General features: G+C 44.9%; 1 protein-coding gene across 13 annotated transcripts in view; it reads right to left on the bottom strand.

Moving 5' to 3' along the window:
- FGFR1 (fibroblast growth factor receptor 1) overlaps window positions 1–12,355 on the bottom strand; it is a 214,630-nt gene that overhangs the window by 171,357 nt on the left and 30,918 nt on the right. For all 13 annotated transcript variants that reach the window (XM_033949742.1, XM_033949743.1, XM_033949744.1 and 10 more), the window contains one exon: window positions 5,606–5,791. In XM_033949742.1, the coding sequence (XP_033805633.1) occupies window positions 5,606–5,696 (91 nt within the window). In that variant the 5' untranslated portion in view covers window positions 5,697–5,791. Of the gene's footprint in view, window positions 1–5,605; window positions 5,792–12,355 lie in introns of those variants that run through there.

Below are 12,355 nucleotides of genomic sequence, written 5' to 3'. Positions count from 1 at the left end.
AAGGGAAGCTTTTCAAAACCTAGATAAAAGTGCTGGATTTTGAAAAGCCATCCGGACCCCCTGGTCATGTCCTTGAAAAGGAGGACATGTCTGGGAAAATCCAGACATCTGGTAATCCTAGTCATGGATACAGTTAAGCTAAGATCTTTGTAGCAGCCACCGAGAGTCCTATGCCAATGCATTACAAGGAGCTCATTAGTATTTGGGTTAGTTTTCCTTGTGATGCACTAATGGGAATATCCCCCAGCACTGAATAATCAGTGCCAAAATTTTCTGGCAGATCACAAGCTGCCGGTAGCTGTTGTGCATGTTGTGTGAGTGCACAACACATACACAACAGCTATGCCTTTTTTTTTTTTTTTTTTTAGTTTACAACATTTTATTGAAGGAATCAAATATACAATAATATGATACAATGAGATATTAATTACAATTAAATTCACAATAATAATCTAATCTAATCTAATCCTTAGCTTTGTATACCGCATCATCTCCACGTTCGTAGTAGAGAATGATACGGGGAAAAAATCTGTCCCCGTCACTGCACCGTCCCCGGCCCACCATCCTCTGCACCGCCCCGTCACCGCCGTTCCCTTCACCGCCCCGTCACCGTCACCGCCATCCCTTTCACCGCCCCGTCACCGCAACTGCCATCCCATTCACCGCCCCGTCACCGTCCCCGTCTAGCACCCATCTTCTTCCCTCCGCTCCCCCATAGTCTGGCATCTGTCTTCTTCCCTTCCAGCGTCTTCTCCCCACTCTGCCTTCCACATTTCCTTTCAGGGTCTGTTCCTCTCTACCCTCTTTCAATGGCTGTTCTATTCCTTTCCACCACCACCCTTCCCTCCCTCCTTTACCATCTGTTCCTTTCTACCACCCTTCTTTCATATCTTCTATCAGTCCCCCCACCATCACTAGCAGTCTCTCTTCTCCCTTACCATGAGCAAATAGAACTTCTGAAAATTGTATTGCTGAGGCATTATTTCTAGTACGCCTTTTTTTCCAGATGGATAATGACATCAATTTTATAATTCTTACTGTCTGCTCTGATTTCATTCACAATTTGATTTGTGTTTTGTACCTGAGGATTCCATGAGGCATTTAACCTTTTCCTGTCTCTTCTGTGATTTCAAGTTGATTCCTTCAATAATGGAGTCTCAAGGCAGTAGCAGTTTTCTATTTTGGGCTCTTTTGACATTGTTTAAGGGATTTCTTGTACATTTGGTGCTGGTCTTCTTTGATGAGGTCACTTCAGAATCTATTTCCAAGGAAGAGAAACTTTTTCCCTTTCACCCCCTCCTTCCTGAGCCGGAACACACGGTCCCCGCAAGCAAGTAATTTTATATCATTTTCATTCTATTCATTCATAGAAATTAAAGTCTAGATAATGCCAGTCACATAACAAAACATGATTTTACAAAAATAATTCCCTGCACAGTCAAGCCTGCAAGGATTACTAGATGTCTTTCAGCAGCTCCCCTCCCTCCCTCCCTCCCTCCCTCTTACCTTTGTGGCCAAGTCAAAATGATCTACCAACAATAAAATTTTAAAAACACAAAGCACGCTGTACGCAGAGAAAATGTTAATTATCATTTATATTCCGCGGGTTTTCAAAGAGGTCAAGGCAGATGACTATGCAATGTCACCTCAGTAACAACTATACAAAAAAAGACAAATATTCCCCCTCCCTTTTTACTAAACTGCGATAGCGGATTTTAGTGCAGGGAGCTGCGCTGAATGCCCCACGCTGCTCTCGACGCTCATAGGCTCCCTGCGCTAAAAACCACTATTGCGTTTTAGTAAAAGGGGGCCATAGTGCAAAATATAGACAGCAGATATAAATTCTCAAAACACATTTTGATCACTAAGTTGAAAATAAAATAATTTTTCCTACCTTTTTGTCTGGTGATTTCATGAGTCTCTGGTCCTTCTTTCTTCTCCTGCCCCCCCCCTCTTTCTTTCTCTCTCCCCCTCGCTCTCCTCTTTATTTCTGCCTTTCTTTCTCTCTCCCCCTGGCCCCCCTCTTTATTTATCTCTCCCCCTGGCCCTCCTCTTTTTTTCTGCCTTTCTTTCTCTCCCCTTTGACCCCCTCTTTATTTCTGCCTTTCTTTCTCTCTCCCTCTGGCCCCCCTCTTTATTTCTGCCTTTCTTTCTCTCTTCCCCTGGCCTCCCTCTTTATTTCTCTCTCCCCCTGGCCCTCCTCTTTCTTTCTGCCTTTCTTTCTCTCCCTCTTGACCCCCTCTTTATTTCTGCCTTTCTTTCTCTCTCCCCCTGACCCCTCTTTATTTCTGCCTTTCTTTCTCTCTCCCCCTGGCCCCCCCTCTTTATTTCTGCCTTTCTTTCTCTCTTCCCCTGGCCTCCCTCTTTATTTCTCTCTCCCCCTGGCCCTCCTCTTTCTTTCTGCCTTTCTTTCTCTCCCTCTTGACCCCCTCTTTATTTCTGCCTTTCTTTCTCTCTCCCCCTGGCCCCCCCTCTTTATTTCTGCCTTTCTTTCTCTCTTCCCCTGGCCTCCCTCTTTATTTCTCTCTCCCCCTGGCCCTCCTCTTTCTTTCTGCCTTTCTTTCTCTCCCTCTTGACCCCCTCTTTATTTCTGCCTTTCTTTCTCTCTCCCTCTGGCCCCCCTCTTTATTTCTGCCTTTCTTTCTCTCTTCCCCTGGCCTCCCTCTTTATTTCTCTCTCCCCCTGGCCCTCCTCTTTCTTTCTGCCTTTCTTTCTCTCCCTCTTGACCCCCTCTTTATTTCTGCTTTTCTTTCTCTCTCCCCCTGACCCCTCTTTATTTCTGCCTTTCTTTCTCTCTCCCCCTGGCCCCCCCTCTTTATTTTTTCCTTTCTTTCTCTCTCCCCCTAGCCCCCACAAAGCCATTGTGCCAATTTCTCCACTTCCACGATTCTTTCCCTACCCTCACCCCCAAGCCAGCAGCCGATTTCTCCCTGCTCTTTTCCCGATGTCCTGATGTCCTGAACTTCATCGGGCAGCAGCAGCATTCACAATTCACTGCTGTTGCCCGCTTCAGGCCTTCCTCTCTGTCGGGTCCTGTCTTCATGAAAACAGGAAGTAGGCAGGACCCGGCAGAGAACAAGGCCTGAAGCCGACAACAGCAGCGAATTGTAAACGCTGCTGCTGCCCGAAGAAGGTAATGGAGCACGAGGCAGACCGCTTCTCCCCCCTCCCAGCCGAACCCCCGCTGACCCTCCTATCTCCCCCCCTTCGTGAACCTTTCCGACTCTCCCAGCGAGAGCAGCTGAGCAAACCTCCTTCGCGACTTTCTCCTCCCTCTGCCGCATCACTGATGATGTCATCAGTGATGCGGCAGTGGGAGGAGAAAGCCAACGCTACTGGAGGGAGGTTTGCTGCTTTCACTGGGAGGGTCGGAAAGGTTCACTTGGGGGGGGAGAGATAGGAGGGTCAGCGGGGGTTCGGCTGGGAGGGGGGAGAAGCGGTCTGCCTCGGTGCTCCAAGGCCTGACGCCATTACCTTTTTCGCCCCTCCTGACCCCCCCCCCCTTGGTACGCTACTGCTCTCCAGCTCTCCTTAGTTTGCCGGTTTTCTTTTTCGGCGACTGGCACGCTTTCAAAGAGCCGCGCACACGCGGCTGCTCAAAGTTCAATCTTCTGCTCTGCTGCAACTTCCTGTTTCCGGTTGGGTCAGAGCAGAAGATTGAATACTGAGCAGCCGCGCGTGCGCGGCTCTTTTGAAAGCATTCCGGTCGCCGAAAAAGAAAGCCGGCAAACTAAGGTGAGGTGGAGAGAGGAAGTTGGTTAAACGATCGAGCCGGCGTGCGGGTGGGCGCTGCGGGGACCGCACGATCCTTTATGCCTCACTGCGGTGACAAGACCATTCACCGCTCCACGGGGCAGTGATGGCCTTGTCCCTGTCCCCGCAGAGGCTGCTAATTTTCATTCCCCGTTTTTGGCGGGTTACCCGCGGCAAAACGCAGTAGCCGCGGGTAAACCGCCACCGTGTCATTCTCTAGTTCGTAGAGCTCGACGCGGTTTACAGTAGGAGAAATAAGAAGGAACTACAACAGAGGGTTAGAGGTAGAAGTGTGAAGAAAATTTAGAGGACTTGGGATGCTAAGATATAAGAGTTTCCTTGATTCCTAAGTTGGAGGGAGACTTACATTTTTTGAGAAAAGCCAGGTTTTCAGATGTTTGCGGAAAACTTGGAGAGAGCTCAATATTTCCATACATATTTTATCATTCCTCCAAAATATATTTCCATATACCTAACCCATTCCTTTCTATATCCTCCCTTGATCCCTTCCCCTTCACCCCTACTCTTCCCCCCCTTCATTCTTTTAATTTATAACCTTTAAAATGAAGGAATATGTAAGTACATGTATACAAAAATATAATACATATTGAAGTCCATGGCTCTACTGAACATCACCAGTAAAAAAAAAAAATTGCTCCTATTATGGTATTTATTTATTTTTATTTATTTATTTTTTTACAGCGGTGTCGGAGTTTGTGCATCCTGTCTTTTATCCCTTCTAAGTAGGAAGGCTGCACCTCCTATTGGTCCTTCAAAACATGAAATCCCAACATTTCTCTCCTCACAGCCAATATATTTAGCAAAATAGAACACCTCAATGCAGCCCTGTTCTCTGCTGTCCTTGAACTTAGCTCTAGGCTTACTACACATCATCATGCTAATGGGCATTCATATAAGCTATTTGCCATTGCACCCATAATTCCCTATGGGCACAGTGACAGATATGGCATGCTAATACCCATTAGTGCCTGCTGATGTTTAGTAAACATGGTCCTAAATTTGCAATTGAGCAAGCACTGTATAGAGGAATTGTTTTAAACTTTAAATATTAAATGCATTACTTTGACAATCCAAGTAAAACTGTCATGTAATTCACCTTTAATTGAAATACTGTCATCAGCAAGCGACTATTTCCTTTCAAGGAGGGGCCAAAGGTTTGCTGGCTTATTATTTGAGTCTTCAAAATTAAAACAGAACTTTACAATCATATGTAATAGGAATAAAAAGTAGCAAGTAACATGAAGAGCTCCATTCCCCAGCAGCATGACCCATGCCAGGTTTTACACATATGGCTCCAGAAAAAGGAGGACAGATTGAAACATCCAGGTTTTACTTCCATTGCTTTCAATGGAAGTAAGGAAGACAGATTGAGACATCTGGGTTTTACTTCCATTGAAAGCAAATGGAAGAAAAACCTGGATGTCTCAATCCGTCCTCCTTTTTCTGGAGCCTTATGGCAACCCTAGGAGGCCCAGGTCCCACAAATGAAGATACAAATATCAAATGTTCCTAATTAATCTTCAGGAAAACCCGACAAGGCTCAAACTACTTTATGAGAAAGTTACATTAATAAAAGTATCTTCCACAGGTACCAAAATCAACATATTATTACTAAAAGAAGCAAATGAAGAGCTCAAAAGTTATCTTCATTTGATACAAGCCAAGGAGGCAAAGACCAAACCTCCACGAGGCAGTCGCACACTAAAAATGCCAATGTGTTCACTTACTGCTCCCCTTTCTCTGCTCATTAAGAGCAGAGCTCTATTTCTGCAACTTTCCCCAAAGCCCCTTAACTGTCCGGTGGCAATAAGCTGCTCCTCCTGGTCCTTACCTTGCTCTGGTAGCGTGGGCGCTGGCCGTGCAGCTGATAGAGTGGCTGTAACCAGCACAGCCCAGAAGAGGAGCTGTCTCCAGGAGAACATTCCAGCTTTGCTGCTGCTGCTACTACTGTCTGCCACAGGGGCTCTGGAACCCCATGAGGACCCCAGCCTCAAGCAGATGCTTCCACGTGCCAATCCTTCAAAATGAGGGGGGGGGGGGGAGAAGAGAAGGAAATAATGAAAAGAATTAAAACAGGCAACAATTTATCACCACACAGCCCCCCGCCAAAACCCTTCTAACAGCAAAATAACCACTGTTGGTTTTCTTAATCTCTTGTGATACAGCACATACCCTCTGCAATTTCTGAAATAGTATTCAATAATAAAACATACTGGTGACATATAATAATAATAGCTTTATTTATATCCCGTCATACCTATTCAGTTTAAGATGGTATACAGTAAAATAGAAATACAGTATGGATACCGCAGGTATTGATGCAAATGAAGATTACAGCATTAGTTTAGAGGGGTGGGGGGGGGGTTGGAGAGAAGGGGGGTTGCGTGTTGTGATTGTAGGTGGGATGGATGGGTTTCGAAGGATCAGATAAACTTGTTGAATAAATGGGATTTCAGAGATTTTCTGAAGGATTGGTATGATGGAGAATTCAAGAGGAGGGCGCTTAAAGTGTGGTTCCAGATGCCTGCTAGAAAGGATAGTGTCCTAGCAAGGAATGTTTTGTATAGGACATCTCTTAAGGGTGGGGAATGAGAATAGGGTTCGAAAGCCCATCTAAATCTTTCCAATTTGCTTCCTTTTTTTTAAGCAATTTAAAAAAACAAAAACAAAACCTGTCCCATGCTTAAAGCTCGTGAGCACCACTGCTCCAGGACAACTATAAGAAGAGGTTGCCTTGGCACTGCTGTTCCTATTCACAAGTTTCAAATTTGGGTTTATAAGGCTGCTCTTCTAGACCACAAAAGAACCAGAGGTCCAACTTCGTCTGCAGTGAAAAAACAGACCAGAGCAAACAAACCAAAACTGCAGACTTGTACACGGTGCAGGCAAATTTTATTTTGACAAATAAATCTTAACTAAAAACCTTTTACCAGACGGGGGACCCAACACGGTCCGTGTTTCGGACAACCTTCATCAGGGGTCCATGGTAATAAAGGTAAAAAGAAAAATATCACAAAAAAGAAGCCTGGAAAAATAGCGTTTGGTAGCACACCAGTGAATCTCCGAAATGCACTACAAGTTCGTCACAGTAACTGCTCTTCTAGACCAGCCACTATGTAGCTACATACGATTACATCATCTTTATTTATTTCTATGCTTCGAATCATGAACCAGGGAAGCCTGGTTCCTATCCCACTGCAGTTCACTGTGATCTCAGGCAAGTGCTTAATCATCCATTCATTGCCTCAGGTACAAACTTAGGAGCCCTTTTACTAAGCTGTACTAGTACCGTAAGTGTGCCTAGTAGGTCCTAACACAGGACTTTCCTGCTCGCTAAGCCCATTTCTAGTGTGTGGCCATAAATTTGACCTATTATTCTATTTTCTGGCTGTGCACTGTATTAGAATGTGGCCACTGAAGAAAAAATTAATGTGGAAGCCCTAGGCCCTAGGGCAGGGGTAGGGAACTCCGGTCCTCGAGAGCCGTATTCCAGTCAGGTTTTCAGGATTTCCCCAATGACTATGCATCGAAAGCAGTGCATGCACATAGATCTCATGCATATTCATTGGGGAAATCCTTAAAACCCGACTGGAATACAGCTCTCGAGGACCTGAGTTTCCTACCCCTGCCCTAGGGTTACCATATGGCTCCAGAGGACGGATTGAGACATCCGAGTTTTAATTCCACTGAACATAATGGAAATAAAACCTAGATGTCTCAATCCGTCCTCCTTTTTTGGTTTTTTTTTTTTGAGCCATATGGAAAGCCTACCCTTACCACCTCCTATTTAGAAGGTGCTAAGAACCCTGAACCCTGTGTTATGTCCATGTTTAGAAGGGGAGACCCCTGTACATGTATTCGCTGCTGTTCCCTGGGTAGGAGGGAGGGAGGTAGTGGGGTTGGTTGTTGTCAAGTTGTAACAGTTGATTGTATTTGTGAAAAGCATATATTGTACCTGTTTGCTGTTGAATTTGGAAACTTTAATAAAAAGATTTAAACATAAGTCCATGTTTAACCAGTTAGTGCACAGTAATGTCAGCATTCTAGCTGGTTAAAGGTCCATTCTTGAGTCTCCACACCCCTTACAAAAATAAATATGAAAAACTTACTGTATAAGTACCACTTATTAACAGGTAAAGTTACCACAGGATGTGTTCATAGAGGTACATTTAGGAAACTACTTAAAACGCAAACTGTTCTTAAATGCCTTTTTATAGGGTCTGACTTTTTCCCGATTGTAGATTTTCTGAGGATCTAATCATTGATGTTTATTTGTTTTAAAATTTATGTAATAGTTTGTAAACCGTCTAGGTTTAAGACGGTATAGAAATTTTTTAAATAAATAAATAAAATCTACAAGGGAGTGGCAGATTAAGGGGGCACCGAATAAGATCTCCAAATCCCAGGCACTTGTACAGTTCTCACATTGATTCAAATAAAATGCAAAGAATCCAGTTCTCAGGACTAATACTGTACCTGTAAACTCGGTTCATAGACAATGGTGCGAAAGACAAAGGCGCGCACAGACAATTGAGCGCAGTGCGTAGGTGCGCGCCGCGCTCAAAATTACTGTTTTAAGGGGCTCCGACAGGGGGTTTTGTTGGGGAACCCCCCCACTTTACTTAATAGACATCGCGCCGGCGTTATGGGGGGTTTGGGGGGTTGTAACCCTCCACATTTTACTGTAAACTTAACTTTTTCCCTACAACCCCCCAAACCCCCCACAACGCCCCCACAATGCGGCGCGATGTCTATTAAGTAAAGTGGGGGGGTTTCCCCCACGCCCCCCCCATCGGAGCCCTAAAAACAGTAATTTTGAGCAGCGCGCGCCTCCGCGCTGCGCTCAATTGTCTGGGCGCACCTTTGTCCCGGCACGCTTTTGACCTGACACCGTAAACTCTGCAGGCCTCAGACATTGCTTCCAAACTGCGAAATATATTATTATAAATACACAGGCATTATAATTGTTGGATCTAGCTGGCAATTTATGATGCTGGGTTTTAATGTAATTAAACGGCTGCAACAAGTTCCTTCCCACAGAGCTCACAGTCTAAGCAGGTATTTGAGGCAATGAAAGATAATGCCACTTGCCCAAGGACAGAATGAGAGACATGGCAGAGGCAGAGCTTGAACTCGCATCTTCTGGTTTCTGGTACTGTAACCTAGGGGCTTTTCAAACCTCTCCCAGCGTTCCCCGGAACCAAGTCGGGTATTCATGATATCAACAATGACTATGCAGAATAGAAAATCTGCATATATGGGAGAAATATAAAACTCAGATGATAAATCTGCATAAATGGGAGATTTATTATTGTGATTATCCTGAAAGTCTAAACGGATATGAACTAATGTGCACACAGGTAATTATAACACACACTTTCTAACACTTCTTAGTGCCCAGAGAACCATTTTTAGCTTATGAGACTGCTGGGTAAGCAAATTTTTTAGCCCACTACTGATACGGCTCAATTCTCAATTAGAGAATGACACGGTGACAAAATTCATCACCGTTCCCGTCCCCGCGGATAACCACGGGAAATAATCCCATGTCATTTTCTAGTGTCTATTTCAATCTCAATCCTTCTACACCAGCATTCTTCAAAGCAAAGCTTGTGGGTCAGTGGTTGAGGCCATTCATACTCTGATTCTTCCCTCTCTCCTTAAAGAATGACATGAAGATGATTTCCTGCGGTGACGGGAACGGAATCTCAATCATTACACTGGTCCCTGTAGTATCTATGGACGGGAACGGAATCTCAATCATTGCACTGGTCCCTGTAGTATCTATAAGTATAATACTCTTTCACTTTTTTTTATCTTTTTAAAATACTTTTTGTCTTTTTAACTTCAAAACAGACTTAGCTTTTAAAACAGGGGTTCAACGGGTTCTAATGTGGAAGTAACCTAGATTGCCAACACCAGATAGGTTGCTATTTTGCGAATGACGTGGCCAAAGCTGTACTAGAGTGCCCAAGTAGGTATCTGACATTTGATCTCGAGGTGTTGGCAGCCAACAGGAAAGTGCCTTGGTCCTTCAGTGAAGATCTGAGCCTAAAACAGATATGGGCAACTCCGGGCCGGAATCCAGTCAGGTTTTCAGGATTTCCCCAATGAATATGCTTTGAAAGCAGTGCATGCAAATAGATCTCATGCATTTTCATTGGGGAAATCCTGAAAACCCGATTGGATTCCGGCTCTCAAGGACCAGAGTTGCCCATGTCTGTTCTTGGCTCAAATCTTCTCTGAAGGACCAAGGCACTTTCCTGTTGGCTGCCGACACCTTGAGATCAAACGTCGGATACCCATAGCATCTCATAATGTTGGCAAAGGCCTTCAAGGACAAAGCACATTTCTGCGGGGCCAGGGATCACTGGTTGATATAGTAGGCCTGAACACTGCCCACACCCACGCCTAGAGAGCTTGCAGGTGGATTTCTGCTCAGTGAAAGAACTGAGCCTCTGTTTTCAACGGGGCACTCCCGGTACTTTCCCGCCTGCTGACATATGCCACAGCTGCAGCCCTGTCCAAGAAACTCCCATAAGAACATAAGAAGTTGCCTCCACTGGGTCAGACCGAGGTCCATCTTGCCCAGCGGTCCGCTCCCGCGGCGGCCCATCAGGTCTGCGACCTGTGAAGTGGTTTCTGACCACTTCTATAACCTACCTTTATTTTATTTTATTTTTCTTTCCAGCTTATGATTTATCTTTAATCTTATCTATTGTTTTGCCTTTTGTCTTTGTTTTGTTCTATTTCTATCATTTAAATTTCTCCAGAATTTTTTATTTTATTTTTATTTTTCCTCTAACTCTACTTTTCACTTCTCTATTACCCTCCAGGTACTTTAGTTAGATTGTGAGCCTTCGGGACAGTAAGGGAATTTTTCAAGTACCTTTCTTATTTCTAATCTTAATGTATATTTTCTGTAAACCGCTTAGAACCTAACGGATGTAGCGGTATATAAGAAATAAATTACATTACATTACATTACATTACCTCAAGTTCTATCTGTACCCCTCTATCCCTTTATCCTCCAGGAACCTATCCAAACCCTTCTTGAATCCCTGTACAGAGTTCTGGCCTATCACATCCTCCGGAAGCGCGTTCCATGTGTCTACCACCCTCTGCGTAAAAAAGAATTTTCTAGCATTTGTTCTAAACCTGTCCCCTTTCAACTTCTCCGAGTGACCCCTAGTGCTTGTGGCTCCTCTCAGTTTGAACAATCTGTCTTTATTTACTCTCTCTATGCCCTTAAGGATTTTGAAGGTTTCTATCATGTCCCCTCTAAGTCTCCTCTTCTCCAGGGAGAACAGCCCCAGCATTTTTAACCTGTCAGCGTATGGAAAATTTTCCATACCTTTTATCAGCTTAGTCGCCCTCCTCTGCACTCCCTCGAGTACCGCCATGTCCTTCTTGAGGTACGGCGACCAGTATTGAACACAGTACTCCAGGTGCGGGCGCACCATTGCGCGATACAGCGGCATGATGACTTCCTTCGTCCGGGTTGTGATACCCTTTTTGATGATGCCCAGCATTCTGTTTGCTTTCTTTGAGGCTGTCGCACATTGCGCCGATGGTTTCAGTGATGAGTCGACCATCACCCCCAGGTCCCTTTCTAGGTTACTCACCCCTAGCAGTGTTCCCCCCATTTTGTAGTTGAACATCGGGTTCTTTTTCCCTACATGCATGACCTTGCATTTCTCTACGTTAAAACTCATTTGCCACTTTTTTGCCCAGTCTTCCAGTCTCGTTAGGTCCTTTTGTAGGTCTTCGCAGTCTTCCGTGTTTCTAACCCTGCTGCAGAGTTTGGTGTCATCAGCAAATTTGATAACCTCACATTTTGTCCCCGTCTCCAGATCGTTAATAAATATGTTGAATAGTAGAGGTCCCAGCACCGACCCCTGCGGAACTCCGCTCGTGACCCATTGCCAATCTGAGTATTGGCCTTTGACTCCAACCCTCTGTTTCCTGCCCGCTAGCCAGTGTTTGATCCATCGGTAGATATCCCCTTGCACCCCGTGGTTCCACAGTTTTTTAAGTAGCCGTTCGTGAGGTACCTTGTCGAAGGCTTTTTGGAAGTCAAGGTAAATGATGTCTATGGATTCACCCTTATCCATCTGACTGTTTATTCCCTCAAAGAAGTACAGCAAGTTCGTGAGGCACGACCTTCCCTTGCAGAAGCCATGCTGGCTCGCCTTCAGTTGTCCATTGTTTTCTATGTGTTCGCAGATTGTGTCCTTTACCATTGCTTCCATCATCTTTCCAGGAACCGAGGTCAAGCTCACAGGCCTGTAGTTTCCCGGGTCACCCCTTGATCCCTTCTTAAAGATGGGCGTGACATTTGCTATTTTCCAGTCCTCTGGGATCTCCCCAGTTTTTAGGGAGAGGTTACATATTTGGCGAAGTGTCTCTGCTATTTCGTTTCTCAGTTCTTTTAGTACCCTTGGGTGGATGCCTTCCGGGCCTGGTGATTTGTCGCTCTTTAGTCTGTCTATCTGTCTGAGGACATCCTCTTTGCTTACCTCTAGTTGTACCAGCCTTTCGTCGTGTTCTCCGTTTATAATCACCTCGGGTTCTGGGATAT

This window comes from Geotrypetes seraphini, chromosome 6 (genome assembly GCF_902459505.1).
Source record: "Geotrypetes seraphini chromosome 6, aGeoSer1.1, whole genome shotgun sequence".
In the NCBI taxonomy this organism is placed as follows: Eukaryota; Metazoa; Chordata; class Amphibia; order Gymnophiona; family Dermophiidae; genus Geotrypetes; species Geotrypetes seraphini.
This window is presented reverse-complemented; position numbering and strand designations above follow the sequence as displayed.